Source organism: Manis javanica, chromosome 3 (assembly GCF_040802235.1).
Source record: "Manis javanica isolate MJ-LG chromosome 3, MJ_LKY, whole genome shotgun sequence".
Classification (NCBI taxonomy): domain Eukaryota; kingdom Metazoa; phylum Chordata; class Mammalia; order Pholidota; family Manidae; genus Manis; species Manis javanica.
In genome coordinates, this window is record NC_133158.1 from 40,585,414 (window position 1) to 40,604,719 (window position 19,306).

Here is a 19,306-nt window from a genome sequence, read left to right on the forward strand (position 1 = left end):
GTGTCTGAGTGACTGGGTGCTGGGCAGCCGGGCCCCTCTGCCTGGCCCCAAACTCTCGACGCCAGAGGGAGAGCTGCCGTGGGCACGAGCCAGGTGCTTGTACACAGCTGGGCCCAGGAGCCCTCCTCCCATGGGGGCCCTCCCACAGTCCCCGTGCCCCGACATCACCGGGTCCTGGCCTTGCGAGCAGGCCTGAGGATGGTGTCCCAGGCCCACTGACCCCTTTCTGCACTTGACCCGCAGGGTTCATGCTTCTGGAGTGGGAGGGCTGGAGACCCTCTGGGGTCAGGGGAGTCACCCCTGAACAGGGGTCCCTCCCCAGGGCAGGCATCACTGTCAGGCCATATCCTTTGTGTCCTTGGAAGTCGTCCATCCCTTGCACATACATATGCCCAGGGTCCTGGGGTTTCCGGGGTCTCCTTTGAAAGGGCAGAGATGTGGTGACTCTGGGGAATGATCCTGGGCCAGCCTCATGTTGGAGAATATCAGGCCTGAGTCTTTGTTGTAAACAATAGAACTGCATTCAGGTACCTTCCTCAGGAAAGGAATTTATTGGAAGGGACTGACAGCCCCCAGGGGCCACACCAGGGTCCGGGGCAATGGCCAGGAGCAGCCGCGAGTACATCATCTCCTCCCCTCCGCGTAAGCCCCAAAGGCCTGCAAAGTCCAGCTGGCATGACTTGTTGGGGAGCAGGGCGCACTGATCTGAGGAGTCACTGCTTGAGGAAATGGATGAGCCATTTGAGGAGGAGAATGCGCAGTGGGTGAACAGGTAACCCCAAATGTCCACTGCAGAGGCCCGGGAGTTGGGTGCTTGAGATGTCTCGGCTCTTAGTGAGGAGCCCAGGGGGTGCAGATGGCAGTGAGCTCCTAAGCTTTGGTGGGGCCTGTAAGAAGATTACTCAGCAGCAGGACTTCTGGGCTGGGGCGGGGCTACAGCACGCGGGGCGGGCGCACACGGGGCGGCAGAGCAGGGACACGCAGGAGGCTGGGCAGCAGCAGCTGGGCTGGCAGGGGGAGGTTGGGGCACAGCAGGGGGAGGCGGGGGCATAGCATGTGGGCCTGCACACTGGGCAGCAGATGAGGGACATGCTGGAGGAGGGTCTGCAGCAGGACGGGGGGCAGGGAGTGGGCTGGTAGCACAGGGGAGCTGCTGGGCAGGGGGCAGCCCCAGAGCAGACGGACACACAGCACACGGGCTTGCAGCAGACAGGCACACAGCAGGCCTGCTGGCATGGGGAGGAGGTGCAGCAGGAAGGCTGCCAGCTAGACAGCTGGCAGCAGGAGGGTGTGCACGAGCTGGTGCAGCCTGACTGGCAGGGGCTGCACCCGCAGCTCATGGGGTGCAGACAAGGGTCAGGCAGGGGGCCGGGGTGCAGCAGCTGGACTGGCAGCAGCTGGGGGCGCAGCAGGGGGGCTCACAGCAGCTCTTGGGGCAGTCGTCCCCCTGCCAGGAGGGGCCTGTGCAGGAGACCCAGGACCTGGGCAGGCAGACCCGGCTGCCGTAGCTCAGGTCGCTGGAGCAGATGGACAGGGTGGAGGCAGCCATGCTGGGCGGTGGGCTGGAGGAGGTGGTGTGACTGTGTGTGTGAGTGTGTGTGAGTGAGGTGCCTGGAGTGCCAGCTTTTATACCCCTCTTGGCTTGTGTTGTCCCAACTGCAGGCTCCCACGCTGCAGGTTCCCTTCCTGCTTGGTGTTTGGAGCCCAGAGAACTATCATTCATGGTTGTTTTGTTCCGAGGTGTTCAGCTATAAAACTCCTGTTGTATTTTGGTGTCTGTTGATGCATCATAAGCTCTCTGGCCCAGAACATAATGTTGAAGTAGAAAGAGGTTGTCTGCAGTGGCATGTCCTGGGTCTGAGCTGGCTGCAGGAAGCAGCCATTGATCCTATTTCTAACTGCACTTCTGCCAGCTCTGGGCCCAGTCCTGTGCACACCTGGGGCTCAGCTTGTCAGGGTGCCATGGCTCCAGAGCGCCTGGGTGGAGAAGCGCAGCTCAGGGGCAGGTGAGGCCAGAGCTTTACTGACTGTGACTCCCCAGTCCTCCTCTGGTGCAGGGAGCACCCTGGGGGCACTAGGGCAGGTGCATGCAGGCAGAGGTGGGTCAGTGTGGCAGCACAACCTCCCATTTCCCCGTATGGAGCGTTCACACTCTGTCTTCTGCCTGATCCCTTGGTGAGGCTGCAGGACCCACATCTGTGCAAGCGCTTCTACTCCCATTTGCATTTAGCCCCAACACCGCAAATTGTGAGCTTAACCAGAGCCATCGTAACAGAGCCTCCACAGGAAAAATAATGATTGCTTTAGAATTTCTTGTTAATTTTCTTGTTAAATTACCTTGGGTCACTCCAGCCAGACACTTGAAAGTCATTCAAGCCTCTCCCTTCCTTCTGCAAATAATGTCCAGTGGCCACCAAGTCCTCTGGTTCTCTCTGCTATGCATGTTTCAAATCCTCTCCATCCTTTTACTTCCCAAGCATGAATTTATTCCCATGCAGCAAATCCTCTCACATGCTGGAAACGGCACCAGGCCTGAGAATGAAGAGACGAACAAGGTGCAGCCTGGAGCTGTGGTTCACTGCAGCCCAGGAGACGCAGGCTCTTGGGATCCTGATATGTTAGTGATGAATGGGCGCAGCCCAGCGCACACGGGGCCCAGGGAGTGGGGGTGCTCCGGGGAGGCTTTCTGGCCCGTGGAGTGTCCCTATCAAGTCTGTGGGCTCAAGTCATCACCTTTCCTGGCCGTTCTGTGTCTGATAGTGGTTCTTACCCTGTGCCTCTTGACTTTTGGGAAATTTATGGGAGGCAAGAAAAGGGTTCTAGGAATTAAATTACACTGTGGGCTTAGCTGTCATCCTTTTTATTTTGAGTTATAAATATGATATATATTTGAGCCTGGCCTCCTGTGCTCAGCTCCTGGCCCTTCCAGAAGTATAGGAACTTGTGGTATAGGCTCGAAGTACATTAGAAAGAGAAAGAGAAAGAGAGAGAGAGGAGATCTCTTTTTATGACAAGGCAGCTTGTGCCAGACATACATTCCTGCTGAGAATAACTTGAAAAGCTGCATAAAATGCAAAAACATCTGTTTAAAGCTTTTGGAGGCTGCTGCTGACACTAAGAATTGATGGACAAATATCACTGGAGGGAGGAAACTTCAGTGAGGTGGCTTTCTCCAAATGGCTTTTCCCTTAAGTACAACTGGTGAACTTGATGTGGGGTGTGAGGGGGAAACACTGGGCAGCAAGAACACTGCAGTTAAGATGTAGAGGAGCCAGGCAGGGCTCCTGGACATCTTATGGGGTTGGAGAACATTACATGGGGATTTGTGTGACTGCAGTGGCAGCGAGGACACCAGGAGACCAGACCCCAGACAGATAGGAGGCTCCAAGAAGAGCTCAGGGACTGAAGAGTGAACCCTCAAGGTGTTTGTCACATTTTCATGACATGCAGGCCAGCAGAAAGTCACATAGGGATTTTTCAATCTCATTACCAAGAAGACCTATGTGGAGTGAAGACTAGCCAAGGAGCAGCTCTCAACTGGGGACCTGGGAAAGCCACATCCTAGGAATGGAAAACCAGACATAGTCCAGAGCCTACAGAGGCTGCCTCCCAACCCCATATCAGTTAAAGTCTTCTGCTTCTACTCAGACTGTTGGACAGAGGGAGAGGTGAATGTCTTTGGAAGAAGAGAAATGCATCCAGAACTGCTAGAATTTTTCATACATGATGCATACATTCAGCCAAGAATTGTAGTCATGCCAAGAAATAGGGCCAAGAGACAAAATAGACAATAGAAACAAACCCAGAGATGACCCAGAGTTGGAGTTATCAGACAGATTTTTAAAATAATTGTGATGGACAATTATATCTATTCAAGGGAATAGATATAATGATGGAGAGTTTTATCATAAAACTGAAATATGTAAAAAGAAACAAGTGGACAAGTGGAAATTCTATATATATATATATATATATATATATATATATATAGATTTAATAGCAGACTGGATGGCAGAGAGGGACTCATGACCTGGAAGCTCTGAAGCACCAGGGATACAGCTGGAGATTAAATCAGAGGGAAAATAATTGAATAAATGTGGTAGAACATGGTGAAAAAACTTCACTTTTTTTTTTTTTTTGTCACTGGAGTCCCATATGGGGGGAAAGAAAGAGAATGGGAGAATGTTTGAAGAGATAATAAGAAAGAATTTTCTAAACTGAGAACCAAGCTACAGATTCAAGAAGTATTATAAACCCTAAGGGAATAAATACCAATGAAGCCACACCCCAGTTTGTCATAATGAAACCAATGCAAATCGAAGATAAAGACAAATTGTTGAACACAATCAGGAAAAAGAAACATTAACTTCAAAGTTGTAGCAGTGAGATATAGAGTAGATTTTCCAACAGAAATGATGAGAGCAAGGAGGTAAAGAGATGGCATCTATAAACTGCTGGAAGAAAATGACTGCAAACATGGAATTCTAGCCCAGCAAGACTACCACTCACAGGTGAAGAGAAGAAAAACATCTCCAGATGAACAGAAAGCCACAGACAAAGGTTGGGCAGCGAGTGGGCAGGTTAGTGTTGCCAGCTGCCGCAGGCTGTAAATGCTTGCACAGCTCTAAAGGCCAGTTTGCTGTTAAAAGTTAAAACTTCATACTCTTAAGCCTGAATCATTAGGCATTTATCCCACACTGAATAGCATGATGGCACAAGCTTGTTCAATAATATGAGACACAGACCGTGTGAGATAGATGCTGGGTGGCCCCACCCCTTGAGTGTGTTCAGGAGCCAGGACATGCTTACAGGCACAAAGAATACAGCAATAATGAGGGGATGTGTGTGATGACCTTACATAAGATCCTACCTCTGATTTTGGGAGGAGACACTCTCCCCTACTGGCTCTGAAGGGGCCAGCTGCCCTGTGTGAGGTGCCCATGGAGAGGGCCATGTGGCAAGGAAATAGGGTGGTCCGCAGTTGACAGCCAGCAAGAAATTGAGGCACTCAGTTGGACCACCTGACAAGAAAGATGTGAGTCTGGAAGTGCATCTTTCCCCAGTGGAGCCTTCAGGTGAGACCCTGTGATCCAGCCCCACAGGGAACCTGGTTCAGCTGCACCTGGGCTCCTGACCCACAATACATGCGCATTGTTTTAAGCTGCTAAGCTTGTGATAATTTGTTACCCAGCAAAAGAAATGAACACATGGGACAAGGTGGAATACTATGCAGCTGTAAACAAGAGAGTAGCATGGAAAAGGAGCTCCACATTATATTAAGTTTAAAGAAAACATAATGGGCAAAATACATACAATTATATTTTAAAAATTTATGCACAAAAGAAATATATATATGTATGTATGTTTGTGCATATATATATAGAGAGAGAATAGATGATAGATGGAAGGTAGATGAGCCAATTTCATTATTCACAGATTCCTTATGTGAATTCACTTTATTTGCAACCCCCAAGTCAACGTTTGCGTGGTCATCTGGACCATCCCACAGGCAGGGCCCCCACTGAGATGGAACAGGACCATGTCATCACCTTCTTGTTTCAGCTCAGATTGTATAGTCTCCATTTCATGGTCTCCTTAGTGCCATGTTTTTGGGCTGTATGCTTGTGATTTTCCTAGTAAAATGGGCCCCCATGCAGGCACAGAGCTGGGGTGCTGTATAGGGTCCTAAGCACAAGAAGGCTGAGATGTGCCATGTGGAGAAAATACATGAGACTCAGTGTGAGTCCCAGGGCTGATGGTTGGGAGTCCATGTGGAGGAAGATGTGTGTCAGGTGCGTGTTGGGTTAGGTGTCTTTAAACAGAAACATACACCCAACACGGTCAAGTGTTGGTCGGTTGATGAAAATGCTGGGATCAGAGGCTCACAGGGGCCCAACACTGAATTTCCCCAGGAGAGATGGTTCAGTGTTCGAAGTATTTGCTAATTCAGTGTGTGTGGCAGCTTACAGAGCAGGACCACTGAGGATGACAAGAACGCTGTGTGTGTGTGTGTGTGTGTGTGTGTGTGTGTGTGTGTGTGTGTGTGTGTGTGTGTGTGTGTGTGTGTGTGTGTGTGTGTACAGAGAGGGGTGGGGGGGAAGGCCCTGAGACAGAGGGAGAAGGTCAAGGGGAGAGAGTAGCCGTGTCTGGAGAGGAGGGTGGGGGCTGGCAGGCAGGGGTGAGGGAAACCCACTCTGCACGGCCACCTTTGTGTCTCTGCTGTGCTCTGTGGCCCTGTGCTACTCAGGGACATTGGGCTGGTGTGTGGGGCTGGCAGCTTGGTGACCAGCAGCAGAAGGGCTGGGTACAGGCTGCAGGGGGCTGTCCCAGGGAGCTGCGCAGAGGGGGTGAGGGCTGTGACCCTCCCGCAGCCCAGCCCAGGAGCCCCACGGGGCTCGCGCAGAACCGTCCTCATCCTGGGCCAGGAGGGAGGCACGCAGCTCGGGCCTAGAGCACAAAGGCCTGTGGCCCCTGAGTGTAAGGCCTGGAGTTGTGTTGGTGAAGCGATTTCCTCCAGAGCTCAGCCAAGAGTTCTGGGTCCGGCCTCGGTGGCCCTGGGGGGGTCATGGAGCGCCCCTGCCCTATATGCTCCTCCTTCACAAGCTGGAACAGTCCTGTGTCCCCACTGGGCTCAGTGTGTGAACCACAGGAAAGTGCTTCCTGACACCATCCACCTCCAAGCAGACTGCTGGATCCGAGTGGCCTCCCCCCACCTGAAGGTCCCAGGCACGACCCCCTACCCCCTCCCACCCCCCACTGAGAACCCAGGCTGGCACCCTGCCCACCCCGCTTCTGTTGCCCCGGGGACACAGGGACCAGGCTTCCCAGACAGATGCTCCCAAGAGTTTTATGAGCTGGACAACATCCAGGCAAACAAACATGCCTAATGCTCTCCTGTGACCTGGAACTGGAGGCTCCTGTGGCCTGGGACACGGGATCCTGGAGGGGTATAAAAGCCAGTACCCTGCACCTCACTCACACACACTCACTCACACTCACACACTCTCACACACTCACACACACACACCCCTCCAGCCCACCGCCCACCATGGCCGCCTCCACCCTGTCCGTCTGCTCCAGTAACATGAGCTACAGCCGCAGGGTCTGCCTGCCCGGGTCCTGGGGCTCCTGCACTGGCCCCTCCTGGCAGGGGGACGACTGCCGGGAGAGCTGCTGTGAGCCCCCCTGCTGCTCCCCCAGCTGCTGCCAGTCCAGCTGCTGTGCCCTGGCCCCCTGCCTGACCCTTGTCTGCAACCCCGTGAGCGGCGGGTGCAGACCCTGCCAGTCAGCCTGCACCAGCTCATGCACACCCTCCTGCTGCCAGCTGTCTAGCTGCCAGCCCTCCTGCTACACCTCCTCCCCGTGCCAGCAGGCCTGCTGTGTGCCCGTCTGCTGTAAGCCCGTGTGCTGTGTGCCCATCTGCTCTGGGGCTGCCCCCTGCCCAGCTCCCCCATGCTGCCAGCCCACCCCCTGCCCCCCGTCCTGCTGCAGACCCTCCTCCTGCGTGTCCCTCATCTGCTGCCCTGTGTGCAGGCCCGCCTGCTGTGCCCCGACCTCCCCCTGCTGTGCCCCTGCCTCCCCCTGCTGTGCCCCCGCCTACCCCTGCCAGCGCATCTGCTGCAGCCCGGCCTTCTGCGTGTCCCTGCTCTGCCGCCCCGCGTGCACCCGCCCTGCCTGCTGCTGACCCACTCGTCACGCCAGCACCAGCCAGACTCAGGTCCCACCTTGTGACTGTGGTCCTCACAGCCAGCCCTGTCGGATCCATGTGCCCACAGGCAGCTGCTCTCGCTGAGGACGGGGTCAGCTCTCACCTGGAAGCTGGTCTCCGTGTCCTGATTGCCCCGCACTTAGACCACGTCCTCGTGCCTACTGGCCCACCTGCTGCTGAGCTGGCTCATGAAGAACTAAATGCCCACACTCCTGCTTCAGCCCTTGAGGGTTCTCCTTAGAAGTCCCTGTGGCTGTGCCTCCCCCCATATCTCCCACCCCTCATGAGGGTCAGCTCAGCCTCTTTCCACAGTGTCTCTGTCCCCTCACCAGCCTCCTCTGGAGGCACAAGAGCAAACAGACCAATAAATGCCTTTGCCCCTGAGTGCAGCACTGGCCCAGTGTGTCACCATCTGTTCCTCAACTTGACCACATGTTCACCCTTCTCACCCACACATGGCACTCTGCCATCCTGTGGGCCCTCCATGGCGTCCCGCAACTCCTGGGGCCCCAACTGGGCAGCAGGTCATGGGGGTGGGTTTGCAGCCTGTGGCCATTTGGGGCTATCTTGGGTTCACCCTTCACCCCCTGTACCACTTTACCCCGGCACCAGTAATTAACAATTCACTGAACACATCTTTTCTTGGCTCACAACTATAACTTCTCACAACATCCACCAAATCAGGAAGAAGGTCTTCTGGATTTGTTTTTCCAAAGCATGTTTGAATAACTTCGTAACTTCCAAATCAGGAATTTTCATTTGTATATTGCTTGAAATCCTCCTGCATGCCCACTGATAGCCCTGAGGTGGTATCAGGAGCATACCTGGGGATTGAAATCTCTGCTGCTTGCACCCTATGTGAGCAGAGATATTTTCCTCAACCTCTCCTGGCCTTTGTGTCCTCTCAAAGGTCAGAGCAATAGGACTTATACTTAAGGTATTTACAAGGATTGGCAATACAACAGAAAGCGAGCATGTTCTGATTACAGTGAATGTGTGGGTCTCAAGTGGATTGGCCAGAACATAAACGCACAGTGATGATTTCTGAGTATTCTAAGAACTCTTTAAAGAATATGTCTGGAATAAAGATGTGTTGGAGTTGCTGGAGGACGTAGTGATTCTATTCCAACAGTCACAAAATCAAAAAGGCTTTTGATGTGTACATGTCAGAGGGTCACCCAGGAGTTGACCACAGAAGGTGTGGAGGTTGTGCAGGAAACCAAAGTGCCCGCCATGCTGAAGTCCTATTCCCAGGAAGGAGGAGGGAGGATGCTCACACAGGTGTACGCCATGCGGTTTCCAGCCACACAGCTCGGTGTGCTGACTGCAACACATGGAACCAGAAGGTTCGAAATAGCCCAGAGAACGAGAATTCTGCAGAAGAGTCTTCATCTGAATAAAGTGCTGCCCACCTCATATGGCCCAGTGGAGATGGTCAAGGCAATCGACGTGCTTAACAAAGCCGACTCTGAGATCAGAAAGTGACTTGCTAGAGGGAGCACAACCCGCCGAGACAGCCAACACTCACTCATCTGCAGGGACCATTTGAGTGGGGCCTCATCTCATGAAGACTTGTTTCATAAAAAATGAAACTCTCTTATTGGTCTTTTATTTGTTAAGGGACATTATGTTGATTTCTAGCTTAATTAGCAACAACACAAAGAGTAGTGACTCAAGGGACATAGACTATGACCAGAGGTCAAACCGACCCCAAATACCTGGCAACAGCCCCCAGGCACAGGAAAAAGTGACCCAGACGCCGACACCTCTGGACTGTCCCACACCTCAGTGTCCTCGGGACCTGTGGCAAAGACCCGGCATGCAGGGTCCCCAAACTGATGCTGACCCATGAAGCTCATTATCACCAGGTCAAACACTTGCCTCACTTGCTTTAGCCTCCTGAGTGTCCTACTCTGTTGCTAGAGACCAGTCCTAATTTAATATATTTAACCTGGAAAATTTGCAAGGCCCATAGCTAAGCACATGTTCCTACCTCTCAGAATGGCTTCAGACTAACTCTTTATACATGCCCCGTTTCTCCCTCAAAGTCCCCTATTCCCTGACCCATGAGAACTCGCCGGCAATGCCTGGACACTAAGCCAAGCAGCTCCCTCGGTGACTCTTACCCATAAAATCCTCAGTTTTGCCTCTGGATTTTGCCTGAATCACCCCTCAGATAGGCCCCTCAGTTAGGACCTGACATACTGTGGGTCTCTGTGAATAGGATTTGATTGAGCCTTAGGGGAATGTGGAGTTGCTGTTGTTTCTCACGAAGCCCAGGCCCCCAGGAAGTTCAGTGGCAGTTTCTCATGTATCTCCATGACCCACTGTTAGAATTCCTATTTGGGGAACACTGGCTGCACGGGCCAGTCCCCGGTGCAGTGGGGAGTCTCAGGCTGGGCTTGAATTCCCAGAAGGAAGGAGGCTCAGTTTCAGAGTCAGGGAAAGATACTGAGTAGTCAAAGAGGGAAGCAAGGATTGGACTGAAAAGGAAATAGAAATTCTCAAAAACTAGGGGTGAGGCTTTGTTGTGTGCCATGATGAACCTGACTTGTCCTCCCACATTAAATAACTGAAAAATTGAACAAAAGATATAAAGCAACTGTTTTTCAGACATTGGACAACTGACGGTATAGAATTTGGAATCCCGAGAGAAGTGAAACAAAGGTGGTTCATCCTCGAGATCACTGCTGTATACTAAGCCATTCATTCAAAGCTCAGAACACCGTGACGCTAGACAAGAGCAATCTTGGAGCTCTGAGGAGAGCGATTATCAGAGCGTACACAAGGCTGAGAGATGTTAGAGCTCCAGGTGACCACAGGGAAGTGTCCTTGCTGAATGCCAGAGGCATCCAGTACAGATCCCAGAGGCATCACAGCTTAATCACAGTGCAAAACGTTCCTGAGAGCAAAGGCTTCTCTAGATCCGTCCTAACAAAACTTAAAAACAAGCACAGAAGCATCAAAGATTTAAGGTGATCCACAGGTTGTAGTGCCAGCAAGAACAAAGTCCAGTTAGGAAGGAAACAAAGTACAACATTCAGCAGCATTACAGTAGTATTTTATTGAAGTCCAGCATTCAAGAAAAAATTATTAGACACATGAAGAAGAGGAAAGTGTAACCTATAATCAAGAATCAGAAGTTTATAGACACTAAGCCCAGAAATGACAGTTAATAGAATCAGCAGACAAGGTAGTTAAAACAACTGCTATAAATGTGTTCAAGGATTTAAGGGAAAACATGATCACAGTGAGGAGAGAAATGGAAGCCACAAAAGAAAACTAAATGGAATGCCAAGAGCTAAAAAATATAGCATCAACAATAAAAAATTAAAAGGATAAGCTTAAAAGTAGATTAGATCCTGCAAAGAAAAGATTAGTGACCTTGAAGACATTGCCATAAAAATTACCCAAACCAAAGGATGGCAGAAAAAAAAGTTAAAAAATTAGAAACTAACCAAGCCTCAGTGGCCTGGGTAACAATATTAAGTGGTCTAACATACATACAACTGAAGTACCTGAAAAAATGTGGAAGCATGAGGGAGGGGAAACGAACATATTTAGAGATAATGGTCAAGTATTTTCTGAATTTGAATAAACTGGTAAGCATATAGAAAATTTGAAAACTGCTATCCACTAATCTGACCAAATTGTTATTTATACAACATTCCATCCAACAACAGAATTCACATATTTTCAAGTGTACATGGAACATTCAACAAAATAAATCATATACTAGGCCAGAAAAAATTTCAATATATTTAATAGAATTAGAACCAAACAGAGAACATTGACCAAAACAGAATCAGATCAGAAAGATATCTGGAAAATTAATGAATATTTGTATATTAAATAACACATTTCAAAATAATCCATGATACAAATAAATTGCTATGGAAATTAGAAAATATTTTGAATGAAATGAAAATTAACTTTATGGGATGCAGTTAACACAGAGTATAGAGGGAAATGCATAGCTTTAATACTGTAGAACAGAAGGATGGCCTATACTCAATTATCTAAGCTTCTACCTTAAGAAGCCACAAAAAGAAGCACAAGTTGAACCCAAAATAAGTAAAGGGAAGGAAATAATCAACAAATGTAAAAACTCACCAAATAGAAAATGGACAAACAAAAGAGAAAATGAATGAAAAAAAATGGAGCTTTTGGAAAAGATCAATAAAATTTATGTTTCTAGCTTTAATAGTCAAGAAAAAAAGAAAAAGAAATTAACAATAACAGGAATAAAAAAAGGATTACCACCACAGATTGTATAGACATTAAAAGAACAAAAAAGGAAGAATGCAAACACTTTAGTGCTGATACAGTCAACAACTTAGACAAAATAAGCAAATAACTGGAAAGATGTAAATTAGGAAAACTAATATAAGAAAAAGAAAATCTGAATAGCCCTCTAGCAATTGAAGAGATTGAATTCATAATTAATATCTTCCCCAGAAACAAAACATTGCTGGAAATCCTAAGCAATATACAAAAAAGCTGTTACAATTCACAAGTGAGTTTAGCAAGGTTGCAGGATACAGTGTCAATATACATACCAATTATATTTCTATAAGTAACAATAGATACTTGGAAATAAGTAAACATATGACTCACTAAAACATTAAAAAATGAAATAATAGAGAAACTGACATATGTACAAGATCTATGGACTAAAAAAATGACAAAATATTGTTAAAAATGAAAAGCAATCCTAAGTGACTGAAGAGATATACTTATGGACTGTTAAGTAATTTCATATAACGATATGATATTGTTAAAATGTCAATTCCTTCCAAATTTACCTGCAGTCTTTTCTATAGAAACCAATGAGCAGACTCTAAAATACATTCTAAAATCTATATGGAAATGTTAAGGATTGAGAATAACCAACCAATTTTGAAGAAGTAAAACAGAATTGGAGGGCTCACATTGCTTGATTTCAAGATGTAACTTAAAGCTACATTGATCGAGAAAGGGTGTTATTGGTGTAGAAATAAACTTAAAAGGAGAAGGGAACAGAATAGAGTCCAGAAATAGCTCTACACATATAATCAATAGATGTTTGGCAAGGGTACTTCAGAGGAGAGAGAAGAATCTTCTCAACTAATGATGCTGGAACAACTCACAGTATATTCAAAGATTAAATTGAAGTGAATTATAGGACTAAACATAAAAGTTAAAGTCATGAAACATTTAGAAGTAAGTGTAGGATAAAATTTGTGTGACCTTAGGTTTAAGCAAAACTTTCTTAGATGGGATTATCGAAGAGATGTGATACACTGGATTTCATCAGAGTTAAAGATGTCATCTCTTCAAAAATCACAGCCAAGAAAGTGAAAAGGCTAGCCCTAGAAGGAGGAATTGGCAATATATATATAGCAAATGACTGGTGTCTAGAGTATATAAAGAACACTTACCATGAATATTAACAAAAACAATTGGATTTTTAAAAATGGGCAGAAGATTTGAATAGACACTTGACCAAAGATGACAAATGGCAAACCAGCACGTGAGAAGCCGACCCCTCATGAGTCATCAGGGAAATGCAAATATCACTATACAGGCTGCGCTTACCACAAGGCCCAGCAGCCCTACCTCTGGGGATTTACCTAGGAGAATTAAAACATGCAGAGGGCAGATGTTCGCAGTGGCTTCATCCATAATCCCTGACCTGGAGACCCCACAGGCACTTTAACAGGGGAACGGATAAATCCATGCAGTTAAATGCTGCTCAGCAATTAAAAATGAATTAACTACTGATGTACACAACAAGGGAGACAAGTAAAGGAGCCAGATGCAGAGAGCACAGATTATTTCATTTCTGACACTGTAGAAAAAATTGATCTTTGATGACTCAGCAGAAGGGAGGGTGCGGGGCTCTGAGCTCAGTGCTGATGGGAAGGCATGTGAGGCAGCCTTGGGCACAAATGTAGTGTTACATACCTTGACTTGGGCGCAGACTGTGGGCCTTTTTCAAAACTGATCAAACTTACAATTAAATTGGATGCTTTGGATATAATGTGACTTGTTACCTTGACAAAGCCCATTTTGATCAGAACCAGTGGATGAAAACCTGGTCAGGAGGGGAGGAGGTTGGACCTGGAATGAGCCATAGGCGGGGCAGACAGTGTGGCTGGGAGGTGGGGGCTCAGGGAAGCAGGGCTCCCTCTGTGGGTCTGCCCTTAGCGTTAGGCCGTGGGAGGGCTGAGGGGTCAGAGGCTGGGGAGGCAGTGCCTAGTGCAACTGGTGGGCTGGGGAGGGTTGCCCACTGTCTAATCCATTGCAGGCTGGGTAGGGGTCCACTTCCTGCAACACTCTCACCCCACCCCAGGTGACTGTCCCAGAGTACTTCCACCCCTGTCAGTAGGTGCCGTCACCCGGTGCCAGCGTCGCCCCAAGGTCAGTGGGCTGCTGCCCGTGGCCGTTGCCACATCCAGACTTGCTGGGGGTCCTCAGGTCACAGGGGCCCTGCAGCCATGACTCCTTGTCCCTCAAGCTCCCAGACGAATCTGGACCTTCAGGGGGGTCCTTGGGCAGCACATGGGACCCTGTGGGCCCTGCCACCCCCCTGAATATCTTGTTTCCGCACCTGGTTGTCCCCCCTATGAGCTGGGAGCAGCTCCTCCGTCCCTCATCACGTTTCTGCTCATTGGCAGAACTCACGGGGGGTCCACAAGAGGCTCCCAGGGCCCCCAGAGGCTGTGCTGTGTTGAGCCCCCAGCCCTGCTTCTTGGCAGGTGACTCTGGGGCCAGTTTTCCTAAATGGGACAGTGGCAGGAAAGGGCCCAGGGCCGAGAGAGCCTCTAGACCACAGCAAGGCTCAGGGGCCCAGGCTGAGGGAAGCCCGGGAACAGTGGCCTCCCTGGGCGACAGTTGGGGGTCCACCTGGGGGCCCTGCCCCGAGCAGTTAGCCATGCTCTCTGGGAGCTCCCAGCCTCCGTCCGAGAAATACTTGTGGCCAGAGGAGACAACGTCTGGCCAAAACCATGAGACCCCCCGCCCCCAAGAGTGTCCAAGGAAAGGAGGTGGTGAGGTGGGGCAGTGGATTTATTGGGGAACCCAGGAACAGGTTGGAAGTGGAGGCCCAGGGACCCGAGGAGCAGAGACATGGGGAGGGAAGGACAGGTGACCCAGAGGCAGCGGAGGTGCCTCCTGGAAGGTAGGGGTCAGAGGTCAGGTCAGGATGGTGGACACAGGGAGCAACCCTGTCCTGAGGGGGGCAGCCGCCTAACACAGGTCAGGACCAGACTGAGGGGAGGCTCAGAGGGCCAGTCCCGGGATGGGCCTGAGTCCTTCTGGCCTGGGGATTGAGTGGGTCAGCAGCAGGCAGGGCGGGTGCACGCGGGGCAGCAGAGCAGGGACATGCAGGAGGCCGTGCGGCAGCAGCTGGGCTGGCAGGGAGAGGCAGGCACGCAGCAGGCGGGCCTGCACATGGGGTGGCAGGTGAGGGACGTGCAGGAGGAGGGTCTGCAGCAGGACAGGGGGCAGTGGGTGGGCTGGCAGCATGGGGGCACCGGGCAGGGGGCAGCCCCAGAGCAGACGGGCACACAGCACACGGGCTTGCAGCAGATGGGCAAGCAGCAGGCCTGCTGGCATGGAGAGGGGGTGCAGCGGGAGGGCTGGCAGCTAGACACCTGGCAGCAGGAGGGTGTGCACGAGCTGGTGCAGGCTGATTGGCAGGAGCTGCACTTGCAGCTCACGGGGGTGCAGACGAGGCTCAGGCAGGGGGCTGGGGCACAGCAGCTGGACTGGTAGCAGCTGGGGGTGCAGCAGGGGGCCTCGCAGCAGCTCTCGGGACAGTCGTCCCTCTGCCAGGAGGGGCCTGTGCAGGAGCCCCAGGACCCGGGTAGGCAGACCCGGCGGCCGTAGCTCAGGTCACTGGAGCAGGCACACAGGGTGGAGGCGGCCATGCTGGGCGGTTTGAGTGTGGGCGTAAGTGTGAGTGTGTGAGTGCCTTTATACCCCTCCTCTCTGTTGTCCCTCTACGGGGCCGCTGGCTTCCCTTCCGTGTTGGTGCTGAGAGCCAGCGGCATCCTGGAGAACAGACGGCAGCTGCTTTAGTTCCAGGAGTGATTGCTCACATCATAAAACTCCTGAAATTTTCATGGGATGTCTTTACTTGTTTTTAGTCCTAGAAAGAAAACATGGGGTGGAGTGTAGCTACCTTGTTTGAGGGGGGTCACTGGGAGGCTGGGGCCAGGGTGTGCGGGGCCCCAGCTCCCCCGCTGGATGAACAAGGCCATGCTCTCTGGGGTTGGAGGTTTGTTTGGCTCCTAAATAAAGATAACGTGAATCATGATTTGTACACAGTACTTATCCATGCCCTGCGGCTGTGGTAACAAAACGCCACAGGACCAGGTGGCTCAAACAGGAGATCTATTCTTTCCCAGTCTGAGGCCCCAAGTCTGAGATCAGCGTGTGAGCAGGGCTGGGTCCTACCGAGGCCACAAGAGAGACTATCCTGGGCCTCCCTGGCTTCTGGGGTGAGCAGGCCATCTTGGGATTCCTTGGCTTGTAGACGCATCTCCCTAATCTCAGCTTGCATGTTCACGTGGCATCTCTCAGGGTGTGCCCATGTCTTATTTTATAAGGACACAGTCCTATCAGATTAAGGCCCACCTGGTGAGCTCACTATAACCGGATAATCTGCAAAGACCCTATTTCCAAATAAGGTCACATCCTCAGGTACTGGGGTTTAGGACTCCAGCGTCCTCTTGGGGACACAGTTCAGCCTATAGCAGGTACTTCCTCTGAAGCAGACCGTACCAGGGTCAGGCATGGAAGGGCAGGTTGGCCTGCTCCCCTCCCAGGGACTCTGGTCTGTGACAGGTGATGGGCAGGGAGCAGACAGCTCAAGGCATGATGGGCCTGACAGCACATGTGTCTCCTCTGCTTGTCCAGGCACGGCTGTGCTCAGCAGGTGATTTCTTGTGTATTTTCCAGAACAGTTGTGAAAAGCGTACAGGGGTCACCTCGGCCCCTGGCCCAGCTTCCTCTAGTATTGACACACCTCACATATGTGTGTGTCAACGACAAACCTTAACATCAGCATTGGTTCGTTACTAGTCACTTAAGAGCAGACCGCATTTGGTGCACCCCTTCCATGAATGCCCTCCCCTGGCCCAGGCTCCATTTGCATTTGTCAGGCCTTCTCAGTCTTTGGGGCAGAGACAGCTTCTTGGTCTTTCCTTGCTCTTTGTGACCTTGACACTTATGGAGAGCAGCGGTCAGGTGTGTTGTAGAAATTTGGGTTTGTCTGAAGTTTCCCCCAATTAGAATGAGGGTATATTGTGGGGAAGAATCCCATGGAAGCGGTGTGTTCAGTGAGGCAGAGCTACATGATGTTGCTCTGTCTCATCACTGGGGGTCTTTTTTCCCTTCTGCGATTAATAAATATTTGGGGAGGAGATTCTCTGAGACATTGCAGGTATACTTCTTCTGCTGAAACACTCGCCCAGTGGTTTTCGGGTTCCTCTGGGGATCACGCCTGCAGCAGTGGGCACTGTGGCGTTCTGATGGTGATTTTCCACTTTCCCATTCCACCCCCATTTAGTAATGAAATTCTACTGTAAGGAGGAGCTGTCCCTTTCCTCCATTTATTTATTCGTTCTGTTATTTACTTCAATGTGGACTAAAGAATACTTGTTTATTGTTTGAGTTCTAATCTAATATTAGCATTATTTATTTGGCTGTTCAAATTGTTCCATCTTTGACCATTGGGAACTCTTTAATTCAGCCCTTGGACCTTCAGCATGCCTCCAACTCCCTGATGCCTCACTGCCGGCCCAAACTCCCCTTGAGTTTTCTCTGTTCCATCCTTGAAATCAACCACTATGCCAGAGACTTCTGGCCCCTTTTAGTGGATGATGGTATTTAGAAACCAAGACCAGGAGATAGGTGTACTTATTGCTACTGGAGTGTCACCTCCCCAGGGGTAGACTGAGGAGGTATATGTGTGTGTACTGACACATGCCTGATCTTAGGGGGATGGTATTCAGTCTTTCACCATAAGGACCATGTTGGCTGTAGTTTTTTCTAGATCAGTTTTTTTCGGGCTAAAGATTTCCTTCCATTGTTGAGAGATTTTATCATGAATGGATGTGAGCTTTTTGTGGAATCCTTTGTATGCATTTGTCAAGATGATCATATAGTTTTCTTTTTTAGTCTGTTAATATGAGTTACATAAGTTGATATTTTAAGCTTTTTATTTTGAAAAAGTCAGAGATTCACAGGAAATTGCAAAGCTTGTACAGAGAGGTGCTGGTAGTTGACTTTGAATGTTGAACCAGTCTTGAATTCCTGGATAAACCCCACTTGGTTGTAATGTATTGCCCTTTTTATATGTTGCTGGATTTGACTTGCTAGTATGTTATTCAGGATTTTCACGTCTTTATTCATGAGGATGTCGGTGTGTAGTTTTCCTCTGTTGTAATGCCTTTGGTTTTCATGATGCTGTCCTCATAGAAGGAGCTGCCCAGTATTTCCTCTTCTTCTAGTTTCTAGATGAGATTGCAGAGAGTTGGAATTCTGTCCTCTTTAAATGTATGGTAGAATTTTATAAGGAACTGAATTTTCTTTAAAGATACCAGACTTTCCAGTTGCCTGTTTGTTCTTTAATGGGTCTCAGTGGTTTGTGCCTATGAGGTCTTGCTCTGCATTATCTGAGGTTTTGAATATGTGGGCATAATGTCTTTGTAGAAGTCCCTTATTATCTTTTCGATTTCTGAGAAAAGGTTAATAATATCCCATCGTTTGTTCTTGACACTGGTAAGTTGCTTCTTCTCATTTTTTCCCCTGGTCAGTCTCGCTAGAAGTTTATCAATTATCTTCCCAAAGAATGAGCTTTAGTGTCACTGATTTTGTTAATTTTTCTTTTACAACTGCATTGATGTCTGCCTTATCCTTCTGTCTACAAGTTGCATTGGCTTTTCTTCAAGTTTCTTAAGTTGAAGCTTCGATCATTGATTTGACACCTTTCTTCTCCTCTAAGGGAACATTTAGTTCTATACACTTCCCTCTTCCTGAGCGTCCCCCGAGTCCTCTCTGTGCCGATGGTCCTGGCCTACAGTCTGAGGCTTCGAGTGAGCTGATCTCCACAGCCCCTTCTGGCTCTGATTCCACAATTCCTGGATTCAATGCATATGTTTTAAAGGTAGAGCTGATGAGGACTGACACACAGTGGGATCGACAGGCAGGCAAACCTCTGGGTGCTGAACACTGGGACTTCCACATCCTGAAGCCTGAGGCTGTTGCAGCCAGATTCATCCTGTTCATGTTTTCACTCGCCAGAAGGACATGAAACGAGAGCATGGAAACCTGGCGAGATTACAGAGATAATTATGCCTGGCAGGAGAGAGAAGTGTCTTTATTGCAAAGGTCCCCCAGGGGCAGGGACTGTCCCTTCATCTCTGCCCTTCCCATCTTTCAGCTCCTGGCAGAGGAGACCAGGAGGAGGCATTTTGGCCCAACAGAGGTGTGTTCCATGGGTGGGGCCCTGAGGGAAGCTGAGCATCCTGTCCCAGGAAGGGCTTGGATCAAGGCCCCTGTCCCTGTGCCAGCCCAGCAGTCAGCATGGTGTGCGTGCACCGTCTTTCT

At 49.8% G+C, this 19,306-nt stretch overlaps 2 protein-coding genes, 1 long non-coding RNA gene and 1 pseudogene across 4 annotated transcripts in view; 2 read left to right on the forward strand and 2 right to left on the reverse strand.

The window, feature by feature from the left end:
- TSPEAR (thrombospondin type laminin G domain and EAR repeats) overlaps positions 1–19,306 on the forward strand; it is a 140,422-nt gene that overhangs the window by 62,499 nt on the left and 58,617 nt on the right. The gene's annotated exons all lie outside the window — the stretch shown is intronic.
- LOC140848354 (uncharacterized) lies at positions 462–2,284 on the reverse strand (annotated as a pseudogene).
- LOC108388247 (uncharacterized) lies at positions 6,910–8,087 on the forward strand. Its single transcript, XM_017646686.3, has one exon. It carries the CDS (start codon positions 7,049–7,051, stop codon positions 7,682–7,684), a length of 636 nt encoding a protein of 211 aa, XP_017502175.2. The 5' UTR covers positions 6,910–7,048; the 3' UTR covers positions 7,685–8,087.
- LOC108388246 (uncharacterized) overlaps positions 17,566–19,306 on the reverse strand; it is a 36,565-nt gene continuing 34,824 nt past the window's right edge. Inside the window, exon 2 of the long non-coding RNA XR_012129091.1 lies at positions 17,566–19,027. This is a non-coding gene — a long non-coding RNA (uncharacterized lncRNA). The remainder of the gene's footprint in view (positions 19,028–19,306) is intronic.

What these genes read in the sequence shown, in the direction of transcription:
- LOC108388247 (XM_017646686.3), top strand. Translation starts at nt 7,049, where the DNA reads ATGGCCGCCTCCACCCTGTCCGTCTGCTCCAGTAACATGAGCTACAGC.